The 10,987-nt window shown below is 44.8% G+C and overlaps 2 protein-coding genes across 2 annotated transcripts; one reads left to right on the top strand and one right to left on the bottom strand.

The window, feature by feature from the left end:
• Positions 1 to 4,632: 4,632 nt before the first annotated feature.
• On the top strand, positions 4,633 to 9,026 carry LOC129718418 (NPC intracellular cholesterol transporter 1 homolog 1b). The gene is made up of 6 exons (XM_055669188.1): positions 4,633 to 4,784; positions 4,940 to 5,872; positions 5,930 to 6,147; positions 6,211 to 7,742; positions 7,799 to 8,477; positions 8,539 to 9,026. The coding sequence occupies exons 1-6, from the start codon at positions 4,766 to 4,768 to the stop codon at positions 8,938 to 8,940; spliced, it is 3,783 nt and encodes a 1,260-aa protein (XP_055525163.1). The 5' UTR covers positions 4,633 to 4,765; the 3' UTR covers positions 8,941 to 9,026.
• Positions 8,784 to 9,651, bottom strand: LOC129718419 (uncharacterized). Its single transcript, XM_055669189.1, has 2 exons — positions 9,200 to 9,651; positions 8,784 to 9,143 (listed from the first exon to the last, which is right to left on the bottom strand). Exons 1-2 carry the CDS (start codon positions 9,496 to 9,498, stop codon positions 8,975 to 8,977), a joined length of 468 nt encoding a protein of 155 aa, XP_055525164.1. The 5' UTR covers positions 9,499 to 9,651; the 3' UTR covers positions 8,784 to 8,974.
• Between the last annotated feature and the right edge of the window lie 1,336 nt (positions 9,652 to 10,987).

Raw genomic sequence — 10,987 nt, 5'->3', positions numbered from 1 at the left:
CACTCTGAGATTAATTTGAGATTGTAACCTTGTGTGGCTTAGGGAGCGTTTTTCTCACATCCATGTCACGAACGTCATTCCCATACATTTTGCTTGAAGCCAATTTTCTCTGGCTCTCTGGCTCGATTTTACGTCAAAAGGCTGTCAGTGCTTTCGAAACAGCCGATTAAGCTTCGTTCATGCGAGATCAGCTTTTGCTGCAAGTGGTGTGTAGAAATGTAAAAAGCGAAGAACGTTTTTTTTTTGTTTCGTTAGTTCTCTAGATGTTGTGCAGGACATAAATGAATATGTCCAGACATGTTTCAACACGTTCTGGACCATAAATTTAATATTCATATTGATATGTATTCATTAGAACTTTTCACGCAAAGAAAAAGTGCAACAGCCTTTGCGGCACAATGAACGGAGCTTAAGACCATATCATCATCGGCGGCGGCTTCAGGAAACAGTCGCCGTGACATGGGTCTGGTTTTTCTGCGAGTTTTAGGTTAATATTGGGATCATTGTCCTATTGACTCCTTTCTGGCTTTCATAAAACGGCGTCATTTTTATTATTCTGAACTCAATTTGGGATCATTCTCTCTCCTGGCGTTCATTTGGCTTTTAGAAACATTTTTTCGCTAATTTGTTTTTAATTCGTGATTGTTTTGGCCTTAAAAAGGCGTTCTCGTCATCAATTTGTTTTCTTGACCTTTCCCTTAGAAGCGGATTTTTATTAAAAACTAGGAGGGTGGTATCCAAGACACGGCCGCATGACGTTGGACTACGGTATTTTTATATTCCATTAAATCAAATAGTAGACGGAACTGTAACTCTAGTATTTTTTGAAATTTTATCTAACAGTGCATTTCTAAATGCTGAGACTTTGCAGCGTTATAAATAATAATATATACTGAAAGAATCTTTTTTTATATGAACGTTGTCACTTCAGAAAAACCTTAGCTCCAGCCCAGCTTATAACTTCATGTATTTTAAGAAATTACAGTTATTTCAATAACTTAGGAGAGCAAGAACTCAATTTTATTTTATTTTATTTTATTGTTTCTTCGTCTTCGATGTAAAATCGTACAGACTAAATATTAAACTATGTGTCTAATCCTAGTTTTATAAGACGTTTTCGACATACCATACTCGTGGAAACTGCTTACATCATTGTATGCTCTTAAACTGGAGCTAAATGGACTGAAATGGCCGTAATTAGTTCTATGTACGTGAAGATTGATGGCTGAGAAGCTTCGAAGATTACGTCGAGGGACGTTAAAGTTGATTTGCTGCAACAGTTCCGGACAGTCGATGTTCCCTTCGATGATGTCGAATATGAACATCCGCTGGAGCTTGATTCGACGAGCTGATAAAGTGTCTAAGCTGATAAGCATACAGCGTGCTGAGTAATCGGGTAGAGCCATAGGATCCCTCCATGAAAGTCTGCGTAATGCATAATCCACAAATTTCTTTTGTATTCGTTCAATTTTAGCAGTAAGAGTTACCTGATACGGTGCCCAGATTGCAACCGCATACTCTAGGATGCTGCGAACCAAGGTACAGAAAAGCGTTTTTAGGGTATAGACATCAGTGAAGTCGGATGTTTGCCTTCGTAACAACCCCAGCATTGCAAATGCTTTGGCTGTAACGATTGAAATGTGATCGTGGAGCTGCAACTCAGAATCAATTGTGACACCTAGATCGCGAATGGACTGGACCCATTTCAGCGTAATGCTATTGATGCGGTATGGATAATTGATTGCATCTAGGCGACGAGTAAATGTGATCAATTTGCATTTAGTAACATTCAAGTTCATTCCATTTTCACAACACCACAATAAGAGCTCGTCTATATCGCTTTGCAAGGCTTAACAGTCCAGCTCGGATGAAACTACTCGGTATAGTTTTAGATCGTCAGCAAAAAGTTGTTTCGGAGACCTCAGTCGGGAACAAACATCATTTACGAACAGGTTGAAGATCAGTGGACCAAGCACGCTCCCTTGTGGCACACCTGAAGTGATGACGAATTCTCTGGAGTACGCTGAGTTAACACAGACTGATGCTTTTCGATTTAAGAGGTAGGAGTGTAGCCATTCGGTGATATGTTCTGGTAATCCCATATGCTTGAACTTTTCAATGGCGTAATTGTGTGGAACAACATCGAACGCTTTAGAAAAGTCGAAATAGACCGAATCAACTTGGTTTCTGTTTTCGACTTCTTCAAATAAGTAGTTCATGTAACACATTAGGTTAGACGTTGTTGACCTGTGCTGCATAAACCCATGTTGGTGCTCTGATATCACAGATTTCACAGCTCTGTAGAGTACAGTTTGAATCATTGTTTCGAATACCTTTGCAAGTGAACACAAGATTGATACTCCACGATAATTTTCTACATGATGAGTACTGCCTGACTTATGAATAGGCACAATCCTGGAGAATTTCCAGATATCTGGGAAAGTCTTATTTAAAAGCGATAGATTGAACAGACAAGCAACAGGAAAAGCCAATGAAGATGCACAATTTTTCAGGAACAGTGGCGGTAATCCATCGGCTGTCCACCGAGGCTTAATTTCACGCTTTTTGCGTAGTGGTTTTCAAGGGTTTCACGAGTGGCAGGAAAATATATTACTTCTCTAATTATAATTTAGAGCATTGATAAAACTAATATTTGCCACCACCCGCTTTCTGTTACTCCAGAAAGAACCGTCCGCTTTGTCGCTCAACGCACGAATGAGAAATTCAATTCGATGGCGTGTGTATGATTCCGGTTTTGGAATGTAAATGATGGGGTGAAGTGTTCGAATGGTACTAAGGTATACCAAGGTTTTGTCAGTAATTTGGAAAAAGGGAGAAGTTAAGAAAAATAGGGAATGGTAAGGAAAGTAAAAAAGCATTGGAAACACAATGTGACCAACAATGTAACAGCAACAACAAATCGTTTACAAAGTCAGATCGGTTGTATCCGTTTGTGTCGGCTGTGCTTGGGAAGAGAGGTAGTGATTGATTGCTCGGTATGATGTTATTTACCAATTTTTTAATAGTGTATCTCGAACAATGGGTTGTTTTTGTTACATCAATTTAACCGTAAAAAAATTCTGAACGGTTGATGTCAAAATTTCGATATTCTGAAAATAAATGATATATAAGCGCACAAAACCTGACCACTTTTCCTTGGTCTCTCTGGTTGAACTACTAGATTTTCAAATTCTGGCGCCTAACATCGATATAGACGTTAGTCCAACGTCAAAACTGTGTATTACTCTCTATTTCATGCTTATTTAGAGTAAAATGTTAACATGTGCTAAATTTCGCAGAATCTAACAAATAGTTATTCCAGGCAAGAAGTGCTACGACAAACAATTATGGGAGCGTTCGTGGAATAGCCAGTCCCACAGGTGGATCGCGAAACAGCCGGTAATCGACCATTCGACCACTGTCCCACGTGATAAAATCGTTCTATGAAACTTAGACGACCCCGTAAAGGCAAGAAGGTGAATCACTTCGAGCGCAATTCGAATCAATCGTTTCGAGACGGAGCCAAGATGGACAATTCTTCCGTCTGGTTCGTCCAGCAGACGACTAATCGGGCCGGACTTCATGTCTTCAATGTGAGGACGGCGCCTATATAGGATATGGTGGCCAAGTCCCGCACCAGGAAGCTAAACCCCGAGTGGTTGTCGTTGCCGCGAATCTGAAGTTTTTCGTCGGTGAGTCCCGGCTGGATGTTCCGGGGAAATTCTGGGGGAAGAACTTCGGATAATTTGTCAAGAAGTACTTGTGGCCTCAGGCGATCTGTGGGTAAGGCAAATTCAGCAAGCCGTACATGACGACCGGCACCATGAACGACCAAATATATATAAATAAGAATGCCTCCAGACGATCAGGAGCTGAAGAAAGAGTGGATGCTAGTGTGTAAGAAAGATGGCGCAAGTGTTACACAGGAATCGATGGGCAGCGTTAAGTTCAAGGTACGTGAATTTAGTCTAGGAGAGGACGTTGAATGAATGAAAACACTTTGTTCGCTGAATTAAATTTTATGATTTGACTGTCTGTTGCATTTTTTCTGAAGTACAGTCTTTACTTTGAATTAAATTCTCGATGATCTTTTTTTAAAGCTATTTTCTAGTCTTTAGAAGTGGTTTTTAGCTATTCTAAATTATCTTTGGGGTCTTTTAATTTTTTCAGGCCTTTGAAAATATTTCTGGCTCTCGAAAGCGTTCTGCCCTATTTGAAATGTTTCTGGGTTTCAGAAGGAGATTATGTCTTTCTGGTTTTTATAAACAATAAATACCAATAAAATTGAGATCTGAATATCAATCAGATACATGCTGGTACTTAAGTTGAACATCCGTTTGCAAAACTTTCCAAGTGGGCGATAATTGCAAAATTGCGCTCAAGAAGGCTCCACCACATGTGTGCACCGAATTCCAATTCCCAGATCAAAGTGCGGATAAGCCCCAGCTGGAGCACTAATCAACTCGATTGTTTTACGAATTACCCTGGAACAACTGGTCGACGATAAGCAGCCGCTCAGTCATGCCGACTCAGGCCGCCGACTTGCGCTGATAGCTAGTAGTCTACACCACAGGTGTTCGAAGCGGACGGAGAAAGTTTGCCTCGAACCCTTTTAGCTTCAGCGTTATCTCACGTGATGGACAGCCGGTAATCTTATCATAGAGACGATTGGGTTGTCGTTGGGTTTAGGTGAATATCGGGAGCGATATCAGTTTGGAGCCGGCAGTTGAACGAATCGGTTGTGCTTTGTGAGGATGTCGAAACGATGATGATGAGTGGAAAAAGTAGGTGACAGAATTACTGGTTCACCGATAATCCATCATCAAGTGGGTTTAGCAGGTGTTAGCTTTTAGTAGCTAACACCTGGCAACCCGGAACCTCTATGATGGATTACTCGGACAGTGTGACAGTGCGTAATTAGGTTTTATCGATGTTTCAGTTGTTGGGATGCTATTGGTGACGCTGTGTTTGGCGAAGTCAATAGTGGCCCAGGAGGAGGAACATCACTGCGTGATGTACGGGATTTGTCACAGCTCCGGAGTACATTATCAGAACTGTTGGACGAATGAGACGGCGAAGCCGTTGGGAAATTCTGCCGCGGTGGAAATTATGCGTAGGAGATGCGGATTTATGTTTGAGAGTGATGACACGCCCGTTTGCTGTAACTTGGATCAGCTGAGAGAGTTGGATAGTAACTTCAAGAATGGGGAAGGAATTTTCGGGCGGTGTGAAACCTGCGTTAGGAATATGCTTTTTAGCGTCTGCAGTATGGCTTGCAGTCCAGAGCAGAGTCGTTTTTTGACCTCCTATCAGGACGCGAATGAGGAGTATGTGGAGAGGGTAGAGTACCGTATCGATCGAGCACACATACAGGGAGTGTACGATTCCTGTAAGGGCGTTGTGGTTCCTTCGAGTGGGAAGTACGGTATGGACATGGCCTGCGGTGGCTGGGAATCGACCAGGTGTACAGCGGAACGCTGGTACGAGTACATGGGTGATTCGAGAATTAACGAGTTCGTGCCGTTTCTAATCGAGTACCAGTTTCCGGATGATCCCGAGGTGCGGTACAACCGGGAGGTGCTGCACTGTAACGAGGCGTATAACGACTCGGTGAGTTGTTCCTGTGTTGACTGCTTTGACAGTTGTCCTGTGTCCAGTCCACCGGAGGCGGACGATCCTGGCTTTCTGGTGGGAGATTTGAATGGAGTCACTTTCGTGGTTGCGATAGTTGTGGGAGGATTTGGATTGGCCGTCATTTTGCTGTTCGGAATAACGAAATCGGTCGGAGAATTACCGGACTTTCCAAAAATCCTCGGAGGTTTTCCAGGGGTAAACCATGGTCTGACGAAATTCTTCACCCACTGGGGAACTTGTAAGTATTAAAAAGTAGACTATTGAGAGTTTAAACGGACGCTGTTTTCACTCATAGTTTGCGCCGCTCATCCGGTGTTGATCCTATGGATATGCTCCTGGTGCATCGGAGGGCTTTGCTACGGGATCAGATGGATTCAAATCACGACGGATCCCGTGGAGTTGTGGGCCGCTCCGGAAAGTCGATCACGATTGGAAAAGGAGTACTTCGACACGCGGTTTTCTCCGTTCTACCGAACGGCCCAAGTCTTCATTAAACCGTACAAACAAGACTACGTAAAACTTATCATTAGAGAGCGTTCAAAAAAACCATTCACTAACAGTCAGATTTTATTCCAGATCAGTCACATGACGTCAACGGGGAACCTCACCTTCGGACCGGCTTTCGAAAAGCAGTTTCTGCTGGAGGTGTTCGCCCTGCAGGAGCAGATCGAACAAATTGGACAGGAAGAGGGCGCTGGATTGGAGCACATTTGCTACGCTCCTATGACGGCCAGTGGAGAACAAACCGTACTTAGCGAATGTACCATTCAGTCAGTATTTGGGTACTTCCAAAACAGCTACGAGAAGTTCGAGGATGTGTACGAGGATTTTGAAGGTTTAGAGGTGAATTATTTAAACACGATTAATGATTGCACTCGGAATGCCTACCTACCGGCTTGTTTTGGGCCGTACAAGGGACCGATAGAGCCGGGTATCGCGGTGGGTGGCTTCCCAAAGCCCGTAGCTGGCAGCAGTCCCGACTTTCGACTCGCCACGGGGTTGGTACTTACGTTTTTGATACAGAATAAAGCGGATAAAGAGGAGCTCGGACCGATGATGGAGTGGGAGAAGAAGTATATTGAGTTTACCGAGAAGTTCGAGAGTCCTCTGATGGATATCGCCTATACGGCGGAACGTTCGATTGAGGACGGGATCGAAGCGATGTCCCAGGGCGAGATGGTTACGGTCATCATCAGCTACGTGGTGATGTTTGTCTATATAACGATTTCACTTGGTAGAATTACCGGTTTGAGGACGTTTTTCAAGGAGTCTAAAATTACGCTTGCCGTTGGGGGGATCGCGATTGTGCTGGTTTCCGTTGCTTGTAGTTTGGGATTTTTCGGATATCTCCGGCTAGCAACGACGATGCTGACCATCGAGGTGATTCCGTTTCTGGTGCTGGCGGTTGGCGTTGATAACATCTTCATGCTGGTGCATGCCTTCCAGCGGATCGATCGGGTGGAGACGCCTGACACACCGGAAGCGATCGGAAAAGCTTTGGGACAGATTGGACCGTCGATTTTGCTTACCTCGGCTAGTGAGTGCTGCTGTTTTGCCATCGGAGGACTGTCCTCGATGCCGGCGGTTAATACCTTTGCGTGGTACGCAACGGTGGCCCTGTTTGTGGACTTTCTTCTGCAGATAACGGCTTTCGTGGCACTAATGGCGTTGGACGAACGCAGAGCTCAGGATAGGCGGTTGGATTTGTTTTGTTGTATTCGCACTAAGGCGGGTTCTGAAAAGGGCCAAGGGTCAGGCTTCCTGGAGAAGTTCTTTGATCGATACTATGCACCATTTTTGTTGAAGAATATCGTTCGTCTGATGGTGCTGGCGTTGTTTGTGATCTTGTCCTCGCTATCGCTGATGGTGGTGCCCAATGTGGAACCGGGGTTGGATCAGCAGCTCTCGATGCCCAAGGATTCCCACTTGGTTAAGTACTTTCAGTTTATGGCTGACCTGCTCTGGATGGGAGCCCCGGTGTATTTTGTGCTGAAGCCCGGTCTGAATTACACCAACACCAGCGATCAGAACGTCGTTTGTGGTGGGGTGCTCTGCAACTCGGATTCCATCCAGACGAAACTCTATCTGGCGTCGCTTTACCCGGAGATGTAAGCTCATCTTTTCCTTCACAAATTTTACTGTAATAAAATGATTTAATTCGCAGCACCCGAATCGCCCGTCCAGCTTCCTCCTGGCTGGACGACTACATCGACTGGCTAAACATCGACAGCTGCTGCAAATACCACCTGGATGATGAGTCGTTCTGTGCGAGCCAGGACAACCGCTGTGAACCGTGTCCGAAGGAGTTTGATGAGACCGGCATCCGGCCAACGGTGACGCAGTTCGAGCGCTACATGGAGTTTTTCCTGTCGGACGTTCCGGACGAAGTCTGTTCCAAGGCGGGCCGGGCTGCCTATCTGAATGCTCTGAATTATGTGGTGGATTCCACCGGGCACTTGAACGTACACGATTCGTACTTTATGTCCTATCACACGACGGTCATCACTTCCAGGGACTTTTACGAAGCGCTCCAGTGGGCGCGGCGAGTCTCCGACGATATCCAGGAGATGTTGGACGAGAAACAGACCGGGGTGGAGATTTTCCCTTACAGTGTGTTCTACGTGTTCTATGAACAGTATCTGACCATTTGGACGGACGCTCTTTTGTCGCTGGGGTTATCACTGACGGCGGTTTTTGTGGTGACCCTGCTGGTAACCGGTTTAGATATCGTATTCTCACTGATAGTCCTACTGATGGTCTTCTTGATCCTGCTCAATATGGGCGGCTTCATGTGGCTCTGGGGCATCACCCTGAACGCCGTTTCACTAGTAAATTTGGTCATGGTAAGTCTGACTCTTCCTCGTTCAAATCTCCGAGTAATTATAACCTCACTCTGTTTTGCAGAGCGTCGGCATCGGTGTCGAGTTCATCTCGCACATCGTTCGGTCGTACAAAAACGAAGCGGGTAGCAAAGTGGATCGTGCCGCGGGGGCTCTCACGAAGACCGGCAGCAGTGTTTTCTCCGGTATCACACTAACCAAGTTTGCCGGAATCGTGGTACTCGCATTCGCCAACTCTCAGATATTCCAAATCTTCTACTTCCGAATGTACCTCGGAATCGTCCTGATCGGAGCTCTGCACGGGCTGGTGCTGCTACCCGTTTTACTCAGCTTTATAGGACCTCGAACGGCGGCACGCTCTCCGGTGGAAGTAACCTACCAGCCCATGGATCAGGGTCAAATCGAACCCCGAATACCCTCCGCCCCTCCACTAGAAACACAAAGCTCAAAGCCAATGTATTGTTAGAATATAACTATTTATTTAGCGAAGCAAAATTTTTTCAACTGGGAAGTTTGAACGGTAATCCGGTAAAGCGAGGCCTCTGCGTAATCTTGTCGGCGTTTATTTTCTCCCCGATGATGGTAATCTCCTGCCGTTTCTTCGGGTGATAATGCAGATGACATTCCTCCGGCCCTAGCAGGTAAAACGGTTCCGAGTGCCATCCGTAGCTGAGTAAATTCCTAATGAAATTTCCGATCAATAATCACAACAAAAAAAAACTCACCTCTGATTCTCGGTCTTTGGCTCCTGATACTTCTCCCTGGGACCTTCCACGATATTTTTCTCCAGCAGCCTTATGTACTTGTCAATATTCTCCAGCTTGCTCTGCGCCTCGGCCGTAGTCGAATCGTACTTGGACCAGAACTTGATCGCTATCGGAACCCGCTTGACATTCGGCATAAAGTTATCCGTCACCTTGATGTACGCATTCTGCTTATTGATGGTCTCCTTCTCGAAGGCGTACGATACGATGGCCGGTGGCTTCGGCGGTGCGTCCTCCTTGACAGCTACCATCTCCTTCATACTGACACCGAAATTTTAAAACAAAAAACCGCCAGCCTACCACGATTGTTCAATCCCCTGCCGTCCGATCGGAGCAAGCTGTGCCAAATAACTGACTGATTTCCGATACCGAAATTTCGATTGGAAGGCTCCCCGAAAGCCGAAAAGCCGTCATCAGACTGCCGTTCCATCCACCGCTCGTCGCTGGCTGGTCCGGTGTTGAAAATGAAAAGCACCCAAATAAGCGGCAAATATTTCATACCAACGGTTAAAATTCTACCGGCAGGCAGGAAGTCGGGGGAGAAACGGAGACGGAGCTGCCTGAAACTAGGTGAAACTAAGCGAGCCAAAACAAAAGCAGAGACATAGTCGCTGCCGTCCGGAGGACGCAGGGGCAGGGGTAGAAATATTATACATTTTTTAATTTTGATTACGACGATAAACGAAGTATTCGGGTTGGAATTTAGAACTCGGTTCGCATGGCAACAAATATCGCATGGCACGAAACGTCAAAAGGGGGGAAAAATACAGAGATTGCATACACTCCGGCGACTAGTGTGCGATTTTACCCATTTAACCTCCCGTCTGTTCAGAGAACGCGAGGCGGAAATCAAGGCTGCAAATAAGTTTGTCTATTCCGAACCGATTTCCACCCGGCCGTTAGTTATCAAGAAGCACGCGCTTTTCCTCCCTTTCCAGACTTTGGGGTCGCGTGCGGATCAGTCCTTAAGGCGTTGTACGTTGTTCCGCTTCGATTAGCGTTGGATTTCGTCAGTTGTTGAAAGGGCGAAGGTCATCGTCGAGAAACTGTCGTCGGTGACAATCAACTTTTTGTGCGCGCACACACGCTTGCCATAGACAAATGGACGCGGTAGTTTTGCACTATGACTACTTGAGACTTGAGGCGGGTTGGTAAAATCCTGTGTTCTGGATGTTGATGGCTGTGCGGTGTTTAGTTGAATAGCTATGGATCGAATTTCTTTACGTCGTTCCGTGGTTAGACTTGGGCCTTACCGAACGGTTCCTGATTTGATGAGACACGAACATATTCGTGCACATAAATTTCGGTTATGTAAGTTCAAATGAGAACCATTGCTATCATTTAACTGATGAAGTAACTCAGCTGAAAAGCCGTAGTTTGCCTCTTACTTTGCTAATTTAGTGAACGCATGAAAGTATTCAACTCTAAATTTATTCGATGGCTTTCGTGTGCTTGCTCACTTTTGCTTGATTATTGATTTTGTTAAGACTTTTTAAAGATTTTGTTACGAATTTTGTTCATTAACTCCATCAGGTTTGAATTGATGATTTCATAAACATTGTGAATTTTACTGGCCTTTTCTTTTTTATTTTTTCAATTTATTCAATACCTTTTAACAGTAATAAAATACGACTTCAGGTTCCTAACTACCGAAGATGTTTTGATAATTCTAGATAACTTCCATTATCATCTTTATATTTTTTTGACAATGTTTTAATAATTTTTATTGGCTTTTAGAAATAATTTGTG

The sequence above is a fragment of the Wyeomyia smithii genome, chromosome 1, assembly GCF_029784165.1.
Source record: "Wyeomyia smithii strain HCP4-BCI-WySm-NY-G18 chromosome 1, ASM2978416v1, whole genome shotgun sequence".
NCBI classification, from domain to species: domain Eukaryota; kingdom Metazoa; phylum Arthropoda; class Insecta; order Diptera; family Culicidae; genus Wyeomyia; species Wyeomyia smithii.
The sequence above is the reverse complement of the archived record's forward strand: the minus strand, read 5'-3'. Positions and strand labels throughout refer to the sequence as shown.

Excerpts from the sequence above, each read along its gene's own strand:
- LOC129718418 (XM_055669188.1), top strand. Across the intron at positions 6,148-6,210 it reads AACCGTACAAACAAGACTAC|ATCAGTCACATGACGTCAAC; the intron begins GTAAAACTTATC and ends ATTTTATTCCAG. Across the intron at positions 8,478-8,538 it reads CACTAGTAAATTTGGTCATG|AGCGTCGGCATCGGTGTCGA; the intron begins GTAAGTCTGACT and ends TCTGTTTTGCAG.
- LOC129718419 (XM_055669189.1), bottom strand. The coding sequence starts at position 9,498 with ATGAAGGAGATGGTAGCTGTCAAGGAGGACGCACCGCCGAAGCCACCG. Across the intron at positions 9,144-9,199 it reads CCAAAGACCGAGAATCAGAG|CTACGGATGGCACTCGGAAC; the intron begins GTGAGTTTTTTT and ends GAATTTACTCAG.